At 36.4% G+C, this 25527-nt stretch overlaps 1 protein-coding gene across 1 annotated transcript in view; it reads left to right on the top strand.

The window, feature by feature from the left end:
- Nucleotides 1-2302: 2302 nt before the first annotated feature.
- The window catches only part of EIF3H (eukaryotic translation initiation factor 3 subunit H), a 99544-nt gene continuing 76319 nt past the window's right edge, over nucleotides 2303-25527 (top strand). Inside the window, exon 1 of the mRNA XM_074201330.1 lies at nucleotides 2303-2470. Coding sequence (XP_074057431.1) covers nucleotides 2336-2470 — 135 coding nt within the window. The 5' untranslated portion in view covers nucleotides 2303-2335. The remainder of the gene's footprint in view (nucleotides 2471-25527) is intronic.

Genomic DNA, 25527 nt, shown 5'->3' with positions numbered 1-25527 from the left:
CTCTTGCTGTTTTGGAGTAGCTAAACTCCTTTTAGATTTCTATTTCCCCTCTTTCTTTCTTTCTTTCCTTTCCTTTTTTTAGGTTTTTGCAAGGCAATGGGGTTAAGTGGTTTGCCCAAGACCACACACTAGGTAATTATTAAGTGAGGCTGAATTTGAACTCAGGTACTCCTGACTCCAGGGCCGGTGCTCTATCCACTGCACCACCTAGCTGCCCATATTTCTCCACTTTCAAAGAGTTCTCACAAATTTTTTGGTTTCAGGACCTATTTACATTCTCAAAAAATTATTGAGGACCCACTCGAAAGAACTTTAACCTGTTTGGGTTATATCTATTCATATTTACCACATTAGAAGTTAAAGTTTTGTATTATTACAAAAAGTTTTCACCACAAAGGCTCCCTAAAAGGGTCTTAGGACCCCTGTTTCAGGATGTACTTTGACAACTGCTGTTCCGGGAAATGCTCCAGGGATCTGTCCAAGGTCCTAAGCTGTTCAATGTTTTTTAAAGAGCTTTAACATTTTTATTCATGATATGATAAGTCATAAATAGCACTCTCACCAAATTTACAGATCACATAGACTGAGAAGTCATAGTTCAAACACTGACTCATGGAATATCGCCAAGCAAATTGTCTAAGCAATCTTCGTCTTATTTTCTTAAACTGATGAAGGACTTGGAAAGCTAAACGAAGATACTTCCAATTTCAAATTTTCTATGATCTTAGATCAAGAGAAATTCAAGAGAGGGGGCTAGGTGGTGCAGTGTATAAAGCACGGGCCCTGGAGTCAGGAGAACCTGAGTTCAAATCTGTTCTCAGACACTTAATAATTACCTAGCTTTGTGGCCTTGGGCAAGCCACTTAACCCCATTGCCTTGCAAAAAAAACTTAAAAAAAAAAAGAGAGATTCAAGAGAAGAAAAAAGTTCCCAGACAAGCAACTCTTTTTTTTCATGAACTACACATCATTAGAACTCGAGTTCCTTGAGGGCAGGGAGTGGTTTAGGTTATTTTTTTTATGTTTCTTTGTATGAAGGTAAGCACTCATGCTGGGACTGATAGGAGCTTATGGAGTTCATAACTGCTTACAGAAGAAGGTCTCCAATTAAAGGTGTCCGTGATTTTCAAAAGAATGGATTTCAAATCCCAATGTTTTTGGTTCAGAGATAATTGAAACCTGACGGTCCCTTAAGAGCATTTAGTAGCACACTGCCTGGCACACATTGGATGATTAATAAATGATGGCTGATTTCAGTTGACAGATACTAACAAATCCCTTAAATCTTAAAATTTAGTTGTTAGGATAGTGATAGGTTAAGGTATTAAATTAATAAAGAGATTCTTTGCAAATGAATAGGTTCTTCCTTGCTTAGGGAATCTTTTATGCTATGTCACTGGAATAGTGTGGTTATGATGGGAGTTACTCTTTTTTTATGTTTCTTTTTTTCTTTTTATTAAAGATATTATTTGAGTTTTACATTTTTCCCCCAATCTTGCTTCCCTCCCCCCACCTCACCACTCTGTCAGTCTTTACTTTGTTTCCGTGTTGTACCTTGATCCAAATTGGGTATGATGAGAGAGAAATCATATCCTTAGAGAAGAGACAAGAATTCTAAGAGCTAACAAGATCAGACAATAAGCTGTTTTTTTCCTAAATTAAAGGGAATAGTCCTTGTACTTTGTTCAAACTCCACGGCTCCTTATCTGGATACAGATGGTACTCTCCTTTGCAGACAGCTCAAAATTGTTCGTGATGGTTGCACTGATGGAAGGAGCGAGTCCTTCCAGGTTGAACATCACTGATGGGAGTTAGTCTTGCGTTCAAGTCTCATCTCTGGGACCACAGGCGAGTTTCTTTAATCCACCTGAATCCCAATATTTTTTCCATCTGTAAAATCTCTATAATACCGTCATGCCTCACAGGCTCTATGAAGGATCCAAAGGAGACCGGTTCCTATAAAGAGATCTCCATGCCAGTAGGCCTGGTCCGTGGAAGAGGCAGGACTTTTAGGTTAAGGATAGCGTGTAGAGGGAATTTTTAAAAAAAAATTTTGACAAGAAAAATAAAAAAAAAAAAGAAAACTAATTAAATTTTTGACAAGGCAATGGGGTTAAGTGGTATCTGAGGCCGGATCTGGACTCCAGTGGGGTCGGGTTCTATCCACCCGCCTCTTTCTCCTTTACCACGGCCCCAGGCGACGCGCAGGCGCAGACTCCCGCCAGCGTCCCTCCTCCCACGCCTTCTTCCGCGACCGCGTGGGTCTCCGTCGAGCCGAAGGGCCACATCCGCTTCCGGTCTCTCCCGTTTCTCTTTCCTCCGGTCCCTCCACCAAGATGGCGTCCCGTAAAGAAGGTACCGTCCCCGGCTCCACCACTTCGACTTCTGCCGCCGGCGCGGCCTCGGGCAAGGGCAAAGGCAAAGGCAGCTCGGGAGATTCGGCCGTAAAGCAGGTGCAGATCGACGGACTGGTGAGTGAGGGGTCCCGCAGACCCACGCCCAGCCCCGAAGCCTGCCCTGGGCGCCGCGGCTGGTCCGGCCTTGGCCCCCGGGGCTCCGGCCGGGAGCGCGTCTCCCGTCCCTCCGCGTGCGCGTCATCTCGCCTGTGTGGGTGGAAGAAGGGCTTAGGAGGCACAGAATGGCCAAAATCGGGGCTGGCGTGGCCAAAAGTAACTTTATCGATACCTTTTTTCCTATATCGCCTATACTTCCCCCTCTGTCTTTTGCCCTTTTCTTCCCCGAGTCATCCTCAATAATGAAGAATTTTTGTTTCATTTTTTTTAAGGCTTTTGAAAGGCAGTGGGGTTAAGTGGCCACACAGCTAAGAAATTATTAAGTGTCTGAGGGCGGATTTGAACTCAGGACCGGTGCTCTATCCCCTGCGCCATCTAGCCGCCCCAATAATAAATAATTTTTGAAGGAGGAAAAGTATAAAACAACTCATCTAAAAAAATTGGACAAAATATGCCATTATTTTCACTTACGGGAACTCTTATATCCTTTTCTGACACCTCTGTACCCATGTCTGTAAGGTGGGAGGAAACAATCTTTTCACCTCTTCTTAGGGTCAAGCTTGTTTTTCTTAGTTTTGCCATATTAATGTTCGATTTTTTTTGTCATGGTGTTTTTCCCTTCTGCTTAATATTTGCACTTAAGTCGTCAATCATCAGCCACAAAAATCAGTGTGTGTGGGGGGAAATCTTGTGAAAGTTAAAGTTGAGAATCCTAAATTGTTTTATTTTTCCCTTCAAAAAAGGATACTTTTGATTCCTTTTTTTAATGCACATACTTCATACATAGATTTCATTTGCACAGTGTTTTATTTTCTTGCTAAAATAAAGTCAAGAGTTCTAAACAATTGTCTACAGTGACCAGAACAGATGGAGATTAGCAGGAAGAATTAGATTTGACAAATTGTTTTAAGCAGGTTATCTCTAACAAGGATTCTGACTGTAGAGATGTTTTTCTGTTTTTTCTTGGATTGTTTTTGTTTTGATTCATAATTCCAAGTACTTAGATTTTATAAAACACTAACATATACATACACTCTTATAGGTATCATTGAACTATCCTGTGAATTAAAGCAGTAGGCAGTGCTTTCCCTTTTATGGTGAATAAACTATCATTCAAAAATGTTGTGATTTACTGGATGTCACAGAGATAACAAGTAATCTATCTAGAAGCAAGATTTTCCCACTGAGCAGGTATTTCCACTTATTTATTAACATTTTTAGGTTCATAGAGTTAGTTTAGAAGGTGTCTTAGAAGTCATCTAGTATAACTTCATACTTTTAATAGATGATATAATTGATGCCTGGAGAGGGGATATTACTTGCAGAAGGTCAATTTGTTAGACTTTACTAAAGGCTGTGTATGTATTTACTATGCTAGTTGCTGGGGATACAAAGAAAGGTGAAAATGGTCTGCTCTTAAAAAGCTCAGGATCTAATAAGGAAGACAATATGCAAATAATAATGTACAAACAAGCAGGTAGATTGGAAATCATCAACTGAAAGAACCATTAGAATTAATTAAGGTGGAAAGACTTGGAGAAGGTTGGATTTTAACTGGGACCAAGGTTATACAGGCAGTAAGTAGCAGAGCTTGGATTTAAATCCTAATTCCTTATTTGGACAACTATTAATACATTTCTGTCCAGTAACAATGATGTATTTTTTTTAGGTTTTTTTTTTTTTTGCAAGGCAATGGGGTTAAGTGGGTTGCCCAAGGCCACAAGGCTAGGTAATTATTAAGTGTCTGAGACTGGATTTGAACCCAGGTACTCCTGACTCCAGGTCCGGTGCTTTATCCACACCACCACCTAGCCGCCCCGCAATAATGTATTATTGAAACAAACTTCTCAAAGCAGATTTTTCAGGTTTCTGTTTTGCATACTGTGAGTTGTATGTAGTTTAGTGGAAAGAACTCTTTATGATATTTGTGTTTGAAGCTAGCCTTTGACACCAGTTGGCAATCACTTATTTTGACCTTATTCACCATATGGGGAAAATCACTTAATCCTCCTTGTGCCTCAGTTTCTTCAGCTATAAAATCAGGAGTTATTCTAGATGGTTTTTGAGGTCTCTTCTAGCTCTAGGTCTGTGATCCTATAGTTTTCTCAAACTTATTGGGTTCTAATGAGTTAATATGTGAAAAGTGATTTACAAATCTTTTAGATAGATAATGCTATTACTTTAGGATGCACAGATGTTGGGGATCTTGTATTATATGACTTATAGACAATTTAAAAATCATTAACATGATAAAGAATAATACATAGATTCCAGGTGGGCAATACCTCATCTTTCAGCTTCATTTTCCTCATTTGTAAGATGAGGATAACAATCACACCTGCCTTCCAGAAGTATAATGGATGCTTTCTTTTTTGGATTTGAACTTTGAAATTGTTTTCTACTGTTATCGCTTAATTGTTATATCTAATGACTTTTTCTTAATTCTTATATTTCTTGAACTCTTTGCAGCCTTTGACATGGTAAATAACTCTCTTCTCTTTGGTACTTTCTCATTTCTAGGTTTCCTGAACATTACTGTCTCCTGGTTCTTCTCCTGTCTATCTGTTTTTTTCAGTCTTTGTTGGCTTTTCATTCAGATCTTACCCACTAAGCTCTCAGACCATCTTCTCCTTTTTTTTGCTTCTTCTGTTGGTGATCCTTATCAGCTTCCATAGTATCCATTTATCCCATTATTAGCATTCCTTGCTGATGATTCTCAAATCTACTTATCCAACCCTAACTTCTCTCCTGACCTTTATTTCCAAGCCTTATATGTAATATCTCATATCTTACCTTCTACAGAAAACCTTTTCCAATATCTCTTAATGTTACTGCCTTCTCTCTGTTGATAATCTCTAATTTATCTTGTTTTATGTAGTTACTTCATATTTTCCTCCACTGAACTGTGTTCTTGCAGTCAGTGACTGTTTTAGCCTTTGTATTCCGAGTAAGTGCTTTGCACATAGTATGCCCTTTTAAAAATGATTTATTTATTTTCACATTATTACAATAACCCTATAGTGAGAGTAAACATAAACCCCCTTCCCCCCAAAAAGATAGAGAAACCTCAAGAGAAATAAAGTGGGGGGTGTATACTTCAGTCTGTGTTTAGCTACCGTCTCTGGGATGGGTTGCATTCTTTATCATAAGTCCATCAGAAAAGTTGTTTCAATATTTTTTCCCACAATTGCTATTGTTAACTGTATTTCCCTCCATCCTAAACCTACCTATTCTTATTTATTATATTGTCTATCTCCTATCCCCCTGCCCCTCCTCAGAAGTGTGTTATAGCTGACTACTCTCTCCCATGATCTTCCCTCTCTTCTGTCACCACCCATCCCTATCTGAGTCCTCTTTTTCCCATCTCTCCTTTTTCCTGTAGGGTAAGATAGATTTCTATACCATATTGAGTGTGTAATGTTATTTCCTTTCTGAACCATTTTTTTTAAGGTTTTTGTAGGGCAAATGGGGTTAAGTGGCTTTCCCAAGGCCACATAGCTAGGTCATTATTAAATGTATGAGGCCAGATTTGAACTCAGGTACTCCTCCAGGGCCAGTGCCCTATGCACTGCGCCACCTAGCTGCCCCTTCTCTGAGCCATTTCTGAAGAGCATGAAGGCTTACTCATTCCCTCCCTTCTATTCCAATGCATGGGTATTTTCTTGACTCTTTTACGTGAAATATTCTACCCCCCTCTCTTTTCTGGTGCATTCTTTTTTTCCCCCATTAGTCAATATCTTTATATTAGCCGATCTTTAAATTATACCATTATATTCAGCTCCCTCCTGTAACTTTTCTATATATGCTCCTCCTAATTCCTTATAAATGAGGAGATTCATATGAGTTATCAGTATATTCCTATACATGCTTTTCAGCTCATTGAATTCCTCATAATTAACCCTTCCTGAACATCCTCTCTATGCTTCACTTGTGTCCTGTACTTGAAGATCAAACTTTCTGTTCAGTTCTGGTTGTTTCAACAGGAAAATTGGAAAGAGCCCTATTTCATTGAATGTCCATCTTTTCTACTGAAAGAGGATGTTCAGTTTTGTTAGGTAGTTGATTCTCAGGTGTAGTCCAAGCTCTTTTGCCTTCTGAAATATCATTCCAAACCCTATAGACCCTTAATGTAGATGCTGACAAATCCTGTGTAGTCCTTACTGTAGTGCCATGGTAATTGAATTGCTTCTTTCTGGCTGCTTGTATTTACTCTTTGATTTGGAAGTTCTGGAATTTGGATATGCTATTCCTGGGAGTTTATTTGAGGTATCTCTTTAAGGAGGTGATTGGTAGATTCCCTCAATTTCTATTTTTGTCCTCTGCTTCTAGGATATCAGGACAATTTTCCTGGATTATTTCTTGAAAAATGAAAGCTAGGTGCTTTTCTTGGTCATGACTTTCAGGTAGCCTGATAATTTTTAAATTATTTCTCCTGGATGTATTTTCCAGGTCAGTTGTCTTTCCAATGAGATATTTCACATTTTCTTCCATTTTTCATTCTTTTGGTTTTGTTTTATTGTTTCTTGATTTCTCATAAAGTTATCAGCTTCCCTTAGCTCTATTCTACATTTGAAGGAGTTATTTTCTTCAGAGAGCTTTTTATCTCCTTTTCCATTCGGCCAATTTGACTTTTTAAGGAATTCTTCTCTTCATTAACCTTTTGTACAGCTTTTTTCCATTTGACCCAAACTGATTTTTAACATGTTATTTTCTTTGGTATTTTTTTGTATCTCCACCAAAATGCTTCCTTGCTTTTCATGATTTTTCTGCATTGTTCTTATTTTTTTCTCTTCCCAATTTTTCCTCTATTTCTCTTACTTGGCTTGTCAGTGTTTTTTTTTTTTTTTTGAGCCTGAAACCAATTCATATTTTTTTTTTGGAGACTTTGGATGCAGAAGCTTTGACTTTGTCATCTTCTGAGTATATATTTTAATCCCCCATGGGACCAAAGTAATTATGTGTGGTCAGATTCTTTTTCTTCTGTTGTTTGCTCATTTCTCCTACTTTGATCTAATTTTATCATGCTTCCAAAGCATGGCACCCCTCCCCCCACCCAGGGACCTTAAATCCTCCCATGTGTTATGAGAAGCTCTGGCTGCTCTCCTGGCCTATGCTCTGGTCTATGGATGACCACAGGCACTCCTCCCCTCTGCCTTGGAGCTGTGAAGAGGCTCCCTGCTACTCTGTAGTAGTATGAGGGCCCAGGATCTGAGTATGGGCAAAGCGGCAGAATCCTGTCCCAGGGATTAATTATATTAATATTTTATTTGTTTTCCAATTATATATACAATGGTAGTTTCTACCAGTCATTTTTTTGGCAAGATTTTAAATTTTACGATTTTTCCCCCTCCCCCCAACAGAAGACAATCTGATATAATCTTTGCATTTGTTTCCATGATATGCATAGATCACAATCAAATGTGAGAGAAAAAAACAGATCCAAAAAGGAAGCAGGAAAATATTAGAGATAACAAAATTTTTACATTAAAAGATTGTTAAAAATTGAAGATAATAATCTTTGGTTTTCATTTAAACTCCACAGTTCCTTTTCTGGTTACAGATGGTATTCGCTATCATTAGAGAATACCTGATCATTTCACTGATGGAGTGAGCATGTCCATCAAGGTTGATCATCACCCCATGTTGTTGTTTTTTGTTCTTTTTTTCCTTTCTGTAGCTCATTTTATTTATTTATTTTTAAATTAATTTTTATTAAAGATATTATTTGAGTTTTACAATTTTGCCCCCAATCTTACTTCCCTCCCCCCACCCCTCCACGGAAAGCAATCTGTCAGTCTTTACTTTGTTTCCATGTTGTACCTTGATCCAAATTGGGTGTGATGAGAGAGAAATCATATCCTTAGAGAAGAGACAAGAAGTCTAAGAGGTAACAAGATCAGACAATAAGATATCTGTGTTTTTCTAAATTGAAGGGAATAGTCCTTGAACTTTGTTCAAACTCCACAGCTCCTTATCTGGATACAGATGGCACTCTCCTTTGCAGACAGCCCAAAATTGTTCCTGATGGTTGCACTGATGGGATGAGCAAGTCCTTCAAGGTTGATCATCACTCCCATGTTGCTGTTAGGGTGTACAGTGTTTTTCTGGTTCTGCTCATCTCATTCAGCATCAGTTCATGCAAATCCCTCCAGGTTTCCCTGAAATCCCATCCCTCCTGGTTTCTAATACAACAATAGTGTTCCATGACATACATATACCACAGTTTGCTAAGCCATTCTCCAATTGAAAGACATTTACTGGATTTCCAATTCTTTGCCACCACAAACAGGGCTGCTATAAATATTTTTGTACAAGTGATGTTTTTACCCTTTTTCCTCATCTCTTCAGTGTATAGACCCAGTAGTGGTATTGCTGGGTCAAGGGGTATGCACATTTTTGTTGCCCTTTGGGCATAGTTCCAAATAGCTCTCCAGAAGGGTTGGATGAGTTCACAGCTCCACCAACAGTGTAATAGTGTCCCAGATTTCCCACAACCCTTCCAACAATGATCATTTTCCTTTCTGGTCATATCTGGCCAATCTGAGAAGCGTGAGGTGGTACCTCAGAGAAGCTTTAATTTGCATTTCTCTGATAATGAATGGTTTAGAGCATTTTTTCATATGGCTATGGATTGCTTTGATCTCATCTGTAAATTGCCTTTGCATATCCTTTGACCATTTGTCAATTAAGGAATGGCTTTTTGTTTTAAAAATATGACTCAGTTCTCTGTATATTTTAGAAATGAGTCCTTTGTCAGAATCATTAGTTGTAAAGATTGTTTCCCAATTTACATTTCTTTTGATCTTGGTTACATTGGTTTTATCTGTGCAAAAGCTTTTTAATTTAATGTAATCGAAATCATCTAATTGCTTTTTGGTGATGTTCTCCAACTCTTCCTTAGTCATAAACTGTGCTCCCCTTTCCATAGATCTGACAGGTAGACTAGTCCTTGATCTTCTAATTTGCTTATAGTATTTTTTTTTATGTCTAAGTCTTGTAACCATTTGGATCTTATCTTGGTAAAGGGTGTGAGGTGTTGGTCTAATCTAAGTTTTTTCCATACTAACTTCCAGTTATCCCAGCAGTTTTTATCAAAGAGGGAGTTTTTATCCCAGTGGCCGGACTCTTTGGGTTTATCAAACAGCAGATTATTATAATCATCTCCTGCTTTTACACCTAGTGTATTCCACTGGTCCACCACTCTATTTCTTAGCCAATACCAAACCCACGTTGTTGTTGATATGAATTATGTTCTTCTAGCTCTGATCATCCCACCCAGCATCAATTCATGCAAGCCTTTCCAGACTTTTCTGAAATCTCATCCCTCATGATTTCTTATAGAACAATAGTGTTCCATCACATACATATACCACAATTTGTTCAGCCATTCTCTAATTGATGGAAAACCCTCAATTTCCAGTTCTTTGGCACTACAGAGTTGCTATAAATAGTTTTGTACATGTAGAATTTTTTTTCCCCTTTTTCACGATGTCTTTAGGATATAGACCCAGTAATGGTATTACTGGATCAAAGGGTATGCACATTTTTATTTTCCTTTGTGCATCGCTCTCCAGAAAGGTTAGAACAGTTCACAGCTCCACCAACAATGTATTAGTGTCCCAGATTTCCCACATCCCTTCCAACATTGATCATTATCTTTTCTGGTCAATCTGAGAGGTGTGAGGTGGTGCTTCTGAGATGCTTTAATTTGCATTTCTCTAATCATAATGATTTAGAGCAGTTTTTCATATGATTAAAGATAGTTTTGATTTTCCCCATCTGAAGATTACTTTGCGTATCCTTTTGACTATTTTTCAATTGAGGGATGGCTTGTTTTTTTTAAATCAATTTGATTCAGTTCTATATATTTTAGAAATGAGTCCTTTATCAGAAACACTATTTGTAAAAAATTGTTTCCCAGTTTACTACATTTCTTTTGATCCTAGTTAGAGTGCTTTTGTTTATGCAAAAGCTTTTTAATTTAATGAAAATTATCTAATTTGTTTTTTATAGTGTTCTCTATTCCATCATCATAAACTGCTCCCCTTTCCATAGATATTGACAGGTATACTGTTTCTTGGTCTCCTAATTTGTTTATAATTTTGTCCAAATTCTGCAACCATTTTGATCTTATCTTGGTATAGGGTGTGAGATGTGGTCTAATCTTAGTTGCTGCCATATTATCTTCTAGTTTTCCCCAGCAGTTTTTATGGAAGAATGAGTTCTTATCCTAGAAGGTGGATTCTTTGGGTTTATCAAACAGTAATTATATAATCATTTCCTACTGTCTCTATTGCACATAATTTATTCTATTGATCCACCACTCTTTCTTAGCCAGTACCAGACAATTTTGATGACTGATACTTTATAATGTAATTTTAAACCTGGTAAGGCTAAGCTGCCTTCTTTTGCTTTTTTTTTTCATTAAATCCCTTGATATTCTTGACTTTTTGTTTCTCTTTATGAATTTTGTTATTATTTTTTCTAACTCAATAAAGTAATTTCTTAGAAATTTTGTTGATATGGCACTAAATAAGTCATTTAATTTAGATAGTCATTTTTATATTAGCTTAGTCTCTCCATGAGCAGTTGATATTTGCCCAGTTGTTTAGATCTGATTTTGAGTGAAAAGTGTTTTATAGTTGTTTTCATAGAGTTTCTGAGTCTTCCTTGGCAGGTAGACTCCCAAGTATTTTATGTTATCTGAAGTTATTTTAAATGGGATTTCTCTTTCTAACTCTTTCTGCTATATCTTGTTAGTAATATATAGAAAAATGCTGAGGATTTATTTTATATCCTGTGACTTTGCTAAAGTTGTTAATTGTTTCCAGATGACTTTTAGATGAATTTTTTTAAGGGTTTTCTCTGTACACCACATCATAGCTTATGTAAAGAGTGAGTTTTGTTTCTTCCTTTGCAATTCTAATTCCTTCAATTTCTTTTTCTTGTCTTATTGCTAAAGCTAACATTTCTAATATAATATTGAATAGTAGTGGTGATAACAGTCATCCATGTTTCACCCTGATCTTATTGGGAATGCTTCTAGCTTATCTCCATTGCATATAATGCTTGGTGATAGTTTCAGATAGATACTGCTTACCATTTTTAAGGAACAATCCATTTATTCACATATGCTCTCTAGTGTTTTTAGTACGAATGGGTGCTGTATTTTGTCAAAGGCTTTTTCAGCATCTATTGAGATAATCATATGATTTCTGTTAGGATTGTTATTGATATAGTCATTTATGCTGACAGTTTTTCTAATATTGAACCAACCCTGCATTCCTGGAATGAATCCTGCTTGGTCATAATGTGTTATCCCAATGATAACTTACTGTAATTGCTTTGCTAATATTTTAGTTACGATTTTTCATCCATATTCATTAGAGAAATTGGTTTTATTATTTTCTTTCTCTACTTTGACTCTTCCTGGTTTAGGTATCAGCACCATATTAGTGTCATAGAAAATATTAGGTGGAGTTTCATCTTCATCCATTTTTCCAAATAATTTATATAGAATTGGAACCAATTGTTCCTTTAATCTTTGACAGAATTCACTTATGAATCCATCAGACCCTGGAGATTTTTTCTTAGGGAGGTCCTTGATGACTTATTGAATTTCTTCTTCTGAGATAGGGTTATTTAGGTATTTAATTTAACTTCCTCTTCATTGAATGTGGGCAATTTATGTTTTTTGTAAATTTTCATCCATTTCATTTGGATTATCAAATTTATTGACATACTCTTGGGCAAAATAGTTCTGAATTATTACTTTAATTTCTTCCTCCTTGGTGGTGAATTCACCTTTTTTTCATTTTTAAAATTAGTAATTTTTTTAGGGTTTGGTTTTTTTTTTTTGGCAAGGTAAATGGGGTTAAGTGGCTTGCCCAAGGCCACACTGCTAGGTAATTATTAAGTGTTTGAGGCTGGATTTGAACTCAAGTTCTCCTGACCCCAGGGCCAGTGCTCTATCCACTGTACCACCTAGCCACCCCTGAAACTAGTAATTTGAATTTCTTTTTTAAATCAAACTAACCAAAGGTTTATCTATTTTATTATTTTTTTCTTAAAATCAACTTGGTTTTATTTATTAATTTAATAGTTTTCTTCGATTTTATTAATTTCTCCTTTAAATTTTTAGAATTTCTTATTTGGTATTTAATTGGAGATTTTTAATTTGTTTTATTCTCTGACTTTGATTTCCTCTTTATTTTATTCATGTAAGCATTTAGAGATATAATATATCCCCTAATAACTGCTTTGGCTGTATCTCATAAGTTTTGGTATGTTATTTTGTTATTGTTGTTGTCTTGGAAATTCTTTCTGCTATTTGTTGTTTGAGCTGCTCATTCTTTAAAATGCTATTTAATTTTCAATTAGTTTTAAGTCTGTTCCACCAGTAGAGTTTTGCTGTCTTATGTCTTCCTGTAACTCATTCAGCTTCTCCTCCAAGAATTTGGTTACTATACCACTTTGTATATACACATTTATTATTGAAATTACTTCATTGTTACCTTTTTTTTAAAGGTTTTTTCCAAGGCAAATGGGGTTAAGTGGCTTGCTCAAGGCCACACAGCTAGGTAATTATGAAGTGTCTGAGACCAGATTTGAAGCCAGGTACTCCTGACTCCAGGGCCGGTGCTTTATCCACTGTGCCACCTAGCTGCCCCTCTTCTGTATATTCTTGTCACATCTTTTTAATTTTTTCTGTATCTGTTAAGTTCCTATTGTTTTTGGTCTTTTATCCTGCCAATTTTTGTTTGAAACATCCCCTTGATATTTATGATTTTCCTGAAAATAGCTTGTCTTTTCCATTGTTGTTTCCTTCTATTTCTTTGCCCTGCTCATTTAATAAATATGTGTTCAAGAATCATTTAATCTAATTTGTATTATTTCCATGATGAGTGAGATCTTACTAAGTGTTTGTTACTTATGCAGCTCTTCTTTTAACCTCAAAATTGCAGTTTGTTTTGTAACTGTCTTGTAAAACTGTTTATTGTGTAATTACTGGTAATGTATTTTGTACATGTTGATGTAGAGCATCTTAATTCCCTAATTCATTGTCAGGACAATATCTTAATTTGAATTTAAGTTCTTAGAAGCAGGTTGGAATTTTATCATATAGTTTATGGGAAGCCACTAAAGATTTTTGATTAGATGAGTGGCAAAAATGTTTTGGCAAGAGTAATCTAAAGTCATTTGGAATTGATTAGGTAGGGAAGAGACCAGAGTGAAACAGTAAATGGGGGGGGGGTTTGAGGTAACTTAGATGTGAGTTACTCTGGAATTTGAGTAATGGCAGCAGAGCAAGCAAGGAATGTAGAGAAATTTTATTTTGAACCGAGGAAGACAAGATTTTACAATGATAGCTCCTTATTTAGTAATTTGTTTTGCAAAATGTTTTACATTGATTAACACTTTTTAGCTTTAAGACATTCTTGTGAAATTGGTACTCTTGGTATTATCCCTGGATGAGAAAACAGGAATTGAGTGACTTGCCTCTCACCTCAACTAGTAGTTACTTGAATGTAAATTTAAACTCAGATCTCTAATAATTCTATTTCATTCTTTCTACTGTACCATGCTGCTTCAGATTATAAATGAGGATTAAAGGAGAGGACAAGTATCTTATATAGCATAAAAAAATTTTGGGATTTGAAGAGGCATTGATGACTCCCAGACTTGGAAATATGGGGTTATTTTTTTATAGAACAGTGGGTAAGTAGTTTTGGTTCATTTTCTCGCATTTTGTTTTATTCCTTTTTTCATTGACCAAGCTAAGACCAAGAGTGAAGAAAGGCTAAACTTGAAAGTGATTATTTGGACGAGTGACTTTTTTTTTTTTAGGTTTTTTGCAAGGCAAATGGGGTTAAGTGGATTGCCCAGGGTCACACAGCTAGGTAATTATGACATGTCTGAGGTCAGATTTGAACTCAGATACTCCTGACTCCAGGGTCAGTGCTCTAATCCACTGCACCACCTAGCTGCCCTGAAGTCATTCTTAACAGTTGAAACAATCACTCAACATTGTGGTTTGTGACCATTTCACTTAGAAATAGGCAGTATTTATATTTATTATATAATTAATATATAATTAGGTATATATCAATTATGTTAAGAAGCTTATACTACAGTTGCCTGATCTAGAGTTATATCAACAAAAAAACTGGCTTAAATGCTCTTGTGGGAGCATTTCTTTCTTTTTTTTTTATAAATTTCTTATTATTTAAAGAAATATTTTATTTGTTTTTCCAACTACGTACAATGGTAGTTTTTACCAGTATTTTTAATTGCAAGGTTTTGAGGTTTACAACTTTTCTCCTTTCCTCCCTTCCCTCTCCCCTTTCCATGATAGAAAGTAATCTGATACAGGCTCTACATTTATAACCATGCTAAACACAGATTGATATTAAACATGTGATACAAGAATCAGATCCAAATGGAAGAAAGAAAACATAAGAGAGAAAAAAAATGACATATTACCTGACAACTTTTAAAAATTAAATAAGTTTTTCCTTCATTTAAATTCTAGAGTTCCTTCTCTGGATATGAATAGTATTTTCCATTACAAGTCTTTTAAAATTGCATTTGATTCTTGTACTATTGAAATGAACAAGTCCATCATGGTTGATTATCACCCATGTTGTTGTTAATGTGTATAATGTTCTTCTAGTTTTTCTCATTCAGTCAGCATCAATTCATGCAAGTCTTTGCAGGTTTTCTGAAATCCTGGCCCACATGATTTCTTATAGAACAATAGTGTTCCTTCACATACATATACCACAATTTGTTCAGCCATTTACCACTTGATGAGCATCCCCTCAATTTCCAGTTGTTTGTCACTATCAAAAGAGTTGCTATGAATGTTTTTGACATGTGGGATTTTTACCCTTTTTCATGCTCTTCAGGATACAGAATTGTGGGAGCATTTCTTTCTTTTTTTTTTTTTTAAGGTTTTTGCAAGGCAAATGGGGTTAAGTGGCTTGGCCAAGGCCACACAGCTACGTAATTATCAAGTGTCTGAGACCGGATTTGAACCCAGGTACTCCTGACTCCAGGGCCGGTCCCTTTATCCACTGCACCACCTAGCTGCCCCTTGTGAGAGTATTTCTAAAAAATTCTGGCAGTTACCTGTGTTAAAATTACAAATCAAGAACTACAAACAAGATTTTCATTTGATTTAGAAATCAAGAATAGTGTTAATAAAAGGGAAAACAATTCAAAGATTTATTTGTGTTAGATTCTGATAACACAGAGCCTCAAGGTCTCTAGAATGAGATGAAGTATTGCAAATTATAAACTTACAAACAGTAAAATATGAGAAGAGATTTAAATGTGTCTGGCCTAAGTGATATTATGTCTTTTCTGGTATTTATCACATATATGTATGATAACTTTGCATATGGGTTTTTTAGCTTCATTATGGAAATTTTTGATTTTCCTATTTTATTTAGGACTCAGGACCATTCCTCCTGCGTTCGAATTGATAGTTTTGTTTTAATAATAACCTCACCTGAGCAAAGATTGGCATATAGGATGTAAAAATTGTCTTAGACTTTTAAACATTGCTTAGATCAGAAGCCAAAGGAAGAATTATATCTTGTCTATGACTCTCTGGAAACATGTATATCCTCCTCCATCAGTCTATTTGTGAATCCTTTAACTGTAGTTAATTTATAATCTAATTTAGTTTACCTTTAGAGCTTCTTTGACAAAGGTTTTTTTTTATTTTTTATTTTTTTAGGATTTTGCAAGGCATTGGGGTTAAGTAGTTTCCCCAAGGCCACACAGCTAGGTAATTATGAAGTGTCTGAGACCAGATTTGAAGCCAGGTACTCCTGACTCCAGGCTGGTGCTCTATCCTGCGCCACCTAGCCTCCCCCGAAGTTTTTTTCTTTAGGGAAGCCATGAAATTATGACTTAGTTTGCTCAACTTTTGTGAAATTGAAGGAAGTAAGGGATTATGAATATATCTTCTCTTTAACTTATATGGCCCAAAAGGGAAGTACAAGATTGTAGCATGTAAGAAACCTTGTTAGAATACTTAATGAGTGACCATAATGATACAAGCCCAAGTTTTTTTTTTTACTTTTTCATTTTCTGCTTCGTGGTAAATATATATTTGACTATAGTTATACAGCAGAGAGGAGATATTTCTCCCATAACAGTTGTAACAGTAATTATTAACTTTTAAAGTTAGAATGAATTGAAGGAAAAATCATTAAGCACTTAAGAGAGCTAGTGAACTCAAGAATTAGACCTTTCTTAATTATTCATTGATATATAAATTTGAGATCTTAAATTTTAATTCTATAGTACTCAAACAATGTGAGTAAACACAAACTAAAACTGAATATACTAATTCAAATGGTGTGAGAGTTAAGTGGGAAATCTTAATACTTAAATTTTCTTTGCTGTGTGTTAGTTCAGTCCATAAACATTTATTATGTGCCATGCCCCAACTAAACACTGGGGAAACAAAGGCCAAGTATTTACATCCTAGTGGGGACATATGCGAAGAAGTTCATATATGTAAAATATAATTGAAGTTAATAAAGTGAAAGCAATAGCATTTAGGAAAACCAGGAAAGTTTTCTTGTAGAAAGTGAAATTTTTGTTCAAATTTGGTGAAATTTGAAAGGTGGCATATTCTGTTCCATGCAGTGGATAGAGAACTGATCCTGAAATCAGGAGGACTTGAGTTCAAAGGCAGTCTCAGAAACTTAATTGTGTGAATTTGGGCAAGTCGTTTACCCCTGTTTACCTTAGTTCCTCATCTGTAAAATGAGCTGGAGAAAGAAATGGCAAACCACTCCAGTTTTATTTACCAAGAAAATCCCACATGTTGTTATTTTAAAATGACACCATAGCTACAGGAGACATAGATAAGGAGGAGGTGTGTTTCAGGCATGGGAGACTGAAAATGCTGGGAGTCTGGAGAATGGAGTGCCTTGTTACAGAATGGCAAGCAATACCTGAGGATCACAAAGCAGATGAAGTTAAGGTGTGAGAAGACTGGAAAGGAGCATTCCTTAAGGAAGCAAGTTATAAAGGGTTTTGAATGCCAAAAAAGGATTTTATATTTGATATTGGAAGTAATAGGGAATTAGTGGAATTTATTGAAGGTGTTTTTATATGTTGCTTGGAGTGGGAATGACTGGACATATTACTTAGTTGGCTAATTGGAAGATATACTGGTTTGGAAAGAGACCTGTGGCAGGTAGACCAATTGGCAGAATTTCCCAGTATTACAGACATGAGGGAATGGGGCCTACATTAGGGTGAGGGCAGTGTCAGAGGAGCAAAAGGGGGTATGTGCAAGGTAAAATTGATAATACATTGCATGTGAATTTGAGGATGATAATCTAGGTTGTGAATCTGAGTGACTGAGAGGATGGGGGCACTCTCAAGAGTTAAATAAACGGGCAGCTAGGTGGAGTAGTGGATAGAGCACTGGTCCTGGAGTCAGGAGGACCTGAGTTCAAATGTGTTCTCAGACACTTAATACTTACTTAGCTGTGTAACTTTGGGCAAGTCACTTAACCCTATAGCTTTGCCCCCAAAGAAAGAGTTAAATGTCAGTTAAGAAGAAGGAATAATATGTGTGTGGGAAAGATAATGAAATAAACATGTTGAATTTAAGATGTCTGGAACATCTTGTTCTAGGTGTTCAATAGATTTTCAGTAGGTGGTTGCAGATGTGCGACTGGTCAGGTTAGAGATTAGAAGTGGATGGGTGGATTTGAGAATCAGCAGCATAAAAATAATAATTGGATGAAAGAGCTGATGAAATTACCAAGTGAATTATATAAGAGAGGGAGAAGAGGATCCTGGACAGAACTTTGAGGGTATACTACTGTTAATAGATGTGAGCTGAATGAAAATCTAGCAGATGAGTCTGAAATAGAGCAGTTAATTAGGTAGGAAGAAAACCAGGAGAAAATGTTCAAAAAAAATCTGTAGAGAAAAGAGTTATTAGAAAAAAGAGAGAGTAAGACAAAAAGTTTGAGTAAAAACCTTTAGATTTGGCAATTAAGTGATCATGGGTAACTTTCTCTTGAATGAGAGAAATTTCTCTTAAATCATGAGATTGGAAGCTTTGACTGTATTGGCTTAGGAAGAGAGTGAGAAGAAAGTGAAGCTACTTTTAGGCAGGGAGTTAATTTTCATTCATGTAAATCATTTATATATTTTTAAAATATGATTTAAAAGTATCTAAGATTCTAAGTAAAAATGAAAGCTTAATATGAGGAAATTATCATTATTGATTATTAATTGTATGGCTATTTTTATGACCACTGGTAAAAATGCAGAAGAGTAAATTAGAATTAAGAGGGTTTTATTGGCATGTGAAAGAGTAGTGTAAAGGGCTCAAATTGATGAAACTAAGTGTTAGGTTCTCATGCACTGATGTGACATTTTTTAGAATAGCAAGTAAATGATTTTTTTCTTTTGAGCAGTCTCTAAATTTGATAAGTAATAATATGGGATTATATGTGCCATATATTTTTTACATTCATTAGTTTTTTCTGAAACGATAGAATGGATCCAGGTTGTAAGGGTTTAAAATGTTAAAGAAGCTATATATTTTATCATAGAGACAATAAGGAACTATAGAAAGTTCTTGAACAGGTGAATGACTTGGTAGACATGATAGGTGTTTGTCCTCTGCCCTCATTCTCTTCTTTTTTTCCCCCCCTATCTTTTTTGGTGATGTCATTTCCTCTCTGGTGTGTTCAGTTTCATTCCCAGATACATATAATATATATTCAGTCCTAAACTCTCTCAACCTGTTTCCTGTATTATCTTTTGGACATCTAAAACTGAATATGTCCAAAGCAGAATTAATCTTTTCTCCCAAATTTTTACCCTTTAACTAATTTTACAGTTATTGTCAGGCACCATACTTTTTTTCTCAGTCACCTATGCTTTTCCTTATCACTCCTACTCACCCTACTTAGGTGACTCCCAATTACCTGCAGGACCATATAAATTCCTCTGTTGGCTTTTAAATCCCTTCAAAATCTTTCCCCTTCCTACTTTTCCAGGCTTCTTGTACTTCTCAACCATACTGATCTTTCTCTCACATTTAATTCCTCAGTTGCTAAATGAATGGAAGAGTGAGATTGTTATGAATGGAGGTAAATGGGTGACTAGAAGGAATGTTGGAACTTTGACCAAAATAAAAACAATCAGCCTCTGTGGTAAAGTGGTATATATCTCAAACAAGAATAGATGATTGTGTCAATGAGAGGATCTTAAAGTAGCAGTAGGGACAGAAGTAATATAATGGTTTTAGATCTAGAGCTCTTTCCAATTTATCCCATGCTGCTTGTCAGATGTACCAGTTATAAGATTTTTTTTTGCAAGGCATTGAGATTAAGTGACTTGCCCTAGGTCACCCAACTAAGTAAGTATTGTGTCTGAGGCTGGATTTGAACTCAGGTCCTCCTGACTCCAGGGCCAGGCCGCCTAGCTGCCCTCAGTTAATAAGATTTTAACTTTTACCTGGTTCGGTTTGTGGGGACCAAATGGGAGTGTCTCAATCCTTATTCTGCATGAAAGCCCTCAAATATTTGAAAACGTCAAGTGTCTTCTTCATTGTGTCTTTTCACTAGGTCCAACATTATTTACCTTTAAAGTTATATGCCGTGTATTCGAGACCCTTCACTATCCTGATTGACTTCTTCTGGACACTTTCCATTTATTGGTTTCTTTCTTAATCAGTGGTGACCAGAATTGAACCAATTGGTTGCTACATCCTACTACTGATTCATTTAGGTTTTATTCCATTATACGTCCAGATCTTTTTTCAGAACTTCTGTCTTGACCATGACTCCTCTTTATCTTATACTAGATAAGTATTTTTTTGGTATCTAAAATGCATGATTTTTTATTTTTCTCTATTGAATTTCATAATTTTGGACAACTCAGTGGTCTAGTCTATATAAGGCCAAGGACAGAACCTTGGGTGGCATTCTACTGGTGACCTCACTGACATTGAATTCTTTAAATCTTTAAATCCAACCACTTATAAGACTATCAGATAAATAGTATTTTCTAATATTTATCTCCATTTTCTTTATTTTGCAAAAAATCTAGATACCTTGTATTCACACCATTCTTCGTAATTACTACATTATAGATACTACCCTATGTTCTCTTAAGCCCATTCCTCAATTAATAAGCCCTTTGGTTTTTAGTTTTTCTATGTATGCTTTGTTTTTTATGTACATATACATATACATATACATATATATATATATATATATATATATATATATATATATATATATATATATATATATATGATGCTTGGGATTATAGACGGTTAGTCACTTTTCCACTTATTTCTAAATTGTTTTGCAGAAGTGTTGGTGGACTGATTCACAGTGCCACCATCTGTATTAGTGTGTCACTTTCCTCATAACCCATCCAACACTGATTGTTTTTCTTTTTTTTTAATTATCTTTACCTATATGTCTGGGTATGAGGTGAAAGTGGTACAATATTCTTTTCTAATGGATCTTTATTTTGAGGGAATTAAAATGAGTGGTGGGCAACTAATAGATGATACTATGTATCTGCATTTAATTTCTCTGCAAGAATTTTGAAATTTTGAAAAATTTTATTTTTTCCAATTACATGTATAAATTTGTTAACAGTTAAAATTACATATATACTACAACATTCAGCCATTCCCAAATTTATGGATATCCTCTCAATTTCTAATTCACAAAAAGAGCTGCTATAAATATTTTTGTACAACTAGATCCTTTTTGACTGTTTTTGATCTCTTTGAGATAGACTTAGCAGTGGCATTACTGGATCAAAGGTTTGCACAGATTTGTGACTCTTTGGGCACAGGGCCAAATTTTCTCCATGATATTGGATCATTTCATAGTTCTACCAGTAATGTGTCAGTGTCCCAATTTTTCCACATCCCCTACATTTGTCATTTTCTCCTTTCTAATCTTGCCTACATTAGTTTTGTTCATTGCAAACCCTTTTTAGCGTAAAGAAAATTTTTTATTTTCGATCCTATGATTCTGTCTCTTGTTTGGTCATAAATTCTTCCCTTATCCATAGATGTGACAGGTAAATTATTCCATGCTTCTCTAATTTATATGTAAACCATGTATCCTTTTGGAGTTTATTTTGCTTATGATGTGAAATGTTGGTCTATTGGGTTTACCAGTGGATTACTTTGGTTGGTTATTTACAACTACTGTGTAATGTGTACCCACTCAAATTCACTGATTCACCACTGTTCTTAGCCAGTAACTGAATATTGTGATGATTAGCACTTTGTAATACAGTTTGACATTTGATGTGACCAGGGCACCTTCTTCACCTTCTGTTTGTAATTTTTTTTTTAAACTTCTTTGACTTTTATTCAGGTCAACTAAAGAGATCATTAAAATGACCAGGGTCAAAGCCCTGTGGCACTACATTAGACTCACCATATTGACAAAGAGAGCCATTAAGCACTCTGCAAGAGGGTAGGGGAGGGTTATCCAAATTCGATTCGAGAAAAATGTATTTACATCTTCTTCCCCATTTCTTCAGATATCATTAAGGGAAACTGCTTCAATCCTGAATCCTCTCCCTACCTGGTACTTTTATTTCTCTGACCATAGATGTGCTAGACCAGTACCACCCTTCTCTGGAATACTGGTCTGAGATTTTGCAGGAAGTCCTAATTAGAAAGATCATGAGGATGTCAAAATGACAGATGCTTCTCCCTCCCCCTCTTCCTCCCATGGGATGAAGGGACAGAAGATTCTGCTCTCCCATTGGAGGAATAGACTGTATTTGGGAAGGAAGGTGTACCTCTTTAATGGAAATGAGTATTTTCCTTATCAGAGGTTATGCATTTATGAGAGTGTACTTGCTTTCTCTTTTGGAACTGGATTTTTTTTTTTCTCAGAAAGCAAAAGTTTTCCTCAGAAGGCAAGAGGGAGCCAGGGTCATTTTCCTGAAGAATGGACATATCTGAATAGTGACTGCAACACTGGTATACTTTCAAGTTCCAGAAGTGTTGATGGTCCTTGTGGCAATCAGGATGGTGAACCTGACACATTGGAGGGCCCCCAGTGCTGGCCAGAAGATTTTCTTGTGAAGGGTTAGTAGTGCTCCTTGAATTCCATGTTTTCTTGGCTTTCTGTGTTTCTGGTTTGTGGAGCCTTTAGCTGAAGGGCAGGATCAGCTTGGTTGGTGTCACTTTAGCCCCAGGGAAAGTGTGAGATGAGTTCTGCCTGTTAAGTTTTTTTCTGGAGACTGAGCCAGTGAAGGAAATGTTTTATTTTTCCCCTAAAGCTGTTTACTGAAGGGGGCTTACTCTGGGAAGAATAAATTATTCTGTCTGAGACCTGCACAGTTGTTTTTGCTCTTTGGGTCACTGTGATGGGATTTTTAGGGCCCCTGGATTTGAGACAGTTTAGGTCCCTTGTTGAAGGAAATAAGTCCTTTGACTTTCTTTGGTTGCCTTCATAGTCATCCCTCTGTTTTATTTCCTCCGTGGCACTCCAAAAATTGCCCCTGAATCCTCACCTTTGGGAAAAGATTAGAAAAGCTTCTGGAGAGGACCGGTCTGATAATGGTCCCAGTTCCCTGTATGTGGGATTCTGTGGGTCCTATTCATAGGAGACTTTGTTGGTCTTCTGAGCTTGAAGGCATGACTTCTTTTAAGAGAAGAGGTCCTCTACCCTGCATTCCCCTCACCCTGATCTTCTCCTTTTGTAGCCTTCTACTTTGTGTGGGATTGAACTGATGGCCTTGGCCTGGCAATCCCAGGGAGTCTGTTGACCCTATTTCAGTACTCCCCTTGGCCTGGGCTGCTTTGTTCTCCCTCCATGTGAACACAGAACTCTTGGGCATCAGCCATGTCCCCAGTGGGCTTTCTTTGGGTGTGTGACTGGCTAACTCTGGAAGCCTGAAGGTCTGGGATCTTGGCGGGGTGTCAGGGGAATGGCTGTGGGGCAACTTTGAAAGTGATTTTCTGATATCCTCACCAAACTGAGTGTCAGTTCCTTGGAGAGCTATTCCTTAAAAACATGTCCAACTTGGAACCTCAGCATCTAGATTAGCTGGTGATGAGCTCATTTCTGGGAGGTCTTGTTTCTCTGGACTGCAGAGTTTCTTGTATTTCTTGGGGACTTTCTGGACTCATGTTTGTAATCTTTAATGGGGAATTTGCTATTTGGAAACATTGAAGTATTTTTAAATCAACTTTTTTGATCCTTTAACTTAATTCCTATTCAGTTCTGTTTTTTGCCTTTCATTTCTTTTGTTGAGCTCAGCATGTCCTGATAGTTTTCTTCTTGCTTCTTGGTTGGCCTTGAGGGAAGAGAACAGAATGTCTTCTTTTTTAGGTTAGAAATTGGCTAACTTTAACATGTGTGTGCCTGGTAATTTCTTTTTAATCATTCTGTGTCAAATGGGTTTTCCTCTCCTTCAATAAATATGAGCATGTTGAATGAAATTACATATCTCCTTTATGGCTTTATCAATTAGAAGTTTTTTTCTCTTCCATATCAGTATTTTGCAATTGTTAACTTTGTGACATTTATTTCAATTCTTTTCCACCATTAAGAATATTCTTGGATTTCATTTCTTAGAGCCATCATTTCATCCTATCTGATAATCTGGAACATATTAAAATTAGTTCCTCCTTCGACTTTGCAGTGCATAGAGTCAGCTCAAGAAGACCTGAGTTCATATTTGGCTTCAGATACTTATTAGCTGAGTGATTTTTGGGCAAAGCACATAACCTCCTTTGGCATCCATTCCCTGTAAAATGCACCTACCTCCTAGAATTATTGAGAAGCTCAAATGAGATAATCATTGATTAGCAATGTGCATGGCACATATTAAGCTCTATGTAAAAATGAGCTATTGTTATTAAGTGGGGCTGTTGCTAACTTGGAGTGAAAGTTGAGTTAGCACAGTGGAACAGAAAAGAAGTAGGCAGTTTTCAGAGATCTAGTGTACAGCACTACATTTGCTCATCTGGGTCAAAATACTCACAAACATTAAGACTGGTTTAATTAAAATGATGGGGAAATACAGAAACTGCAAAATAAGAACTCCACAGAGTTTATTAACCACCAGGATAGTTCATCCATTTCTAAGAATGCAACATTTAATTCCATCAAAAGTAAAATGCAAATGAAGGATTCTTGACTCAGTAAGAAAACAGATGAAATTCAGTTTTATACAGGAAGTAATATTACAAAGTGCTTTTATGATTTAATACTTAGTGCTGGTTGGAGCCACTTTAGTGATAGGGACATGATGCTATTAAGTTGGATTGACCACTTCCATAGTGTTCTTAACAGATTGTCATTAATCAGTGCAGAAGTTACTGACTGTTTACCTTCAGATGAAGTCAATCCATTCCTAGCTGAAGTTTCAACTGAAGAAGAGTAGTCCATTTCTATAAAAGGGGATAAGTTGTCCTGTGACAATCACAGGGGTATTTCTCTTTTAGTCATTGCTGGTATGATTCTTGCCAGAGTCAACCTCAGTAGGCTGATCCTTCACTGGAAGATGGTCACCTCCCTGAGAGCCAGTGTGGTATCAGAAAGGGTGGAGGAACAGTTGATGTGTTGTTTGCTGCCCAACAACTCCAGGGTAAATTCCAGGAGCAGATCCGAGGTCTGTATACAATGTTAGTAGATCTAACCAAAACCTTTGATAATGTTAGTTATGAGATTTTATGGAAAATTATGTCAAAATTTGGTTGCCTGGAGTTAGTTTCGTGACAGCATGCATGACCCGGTTGTGGTTAGTGGACAATGCTCTCAAAATTTTCCAGTCTCCAATGGAGTGAAACAAGGCTGTGTGTCCTTGCTCCCATGCTTTTTAGCCTATTTTCAGCCATGTTGTCAAACGTCTTCACTGAGGATGAACACAGCATTAAGATTAGCCACCACACTGATGATAAATTCTTTTAATTTGAAAAGCTAAGACCAAAGTGGAGAAAGAATTGATACACAATCTTCTCTTAAAAG

The sequence above is a fragment of the Macrotis lagotis genome, chromosome X (assembly GCF_037893015.1).
Source record: "Macrotis lagotis isolate mMagLag1 chromosome X, bilby.v1.9.chrom.fasta, whole genome shotgun sequence".
Classification (NCBI taxonomy): Eukaryota; Metazoa; Chordata; class Mammalia; order Peramelemorphia; family Peramelidae; genus Macrotis; species Macrotis lagotis.
This window is presented reverse-complemented; position numbering and strand designations above follow the sequence as displayed.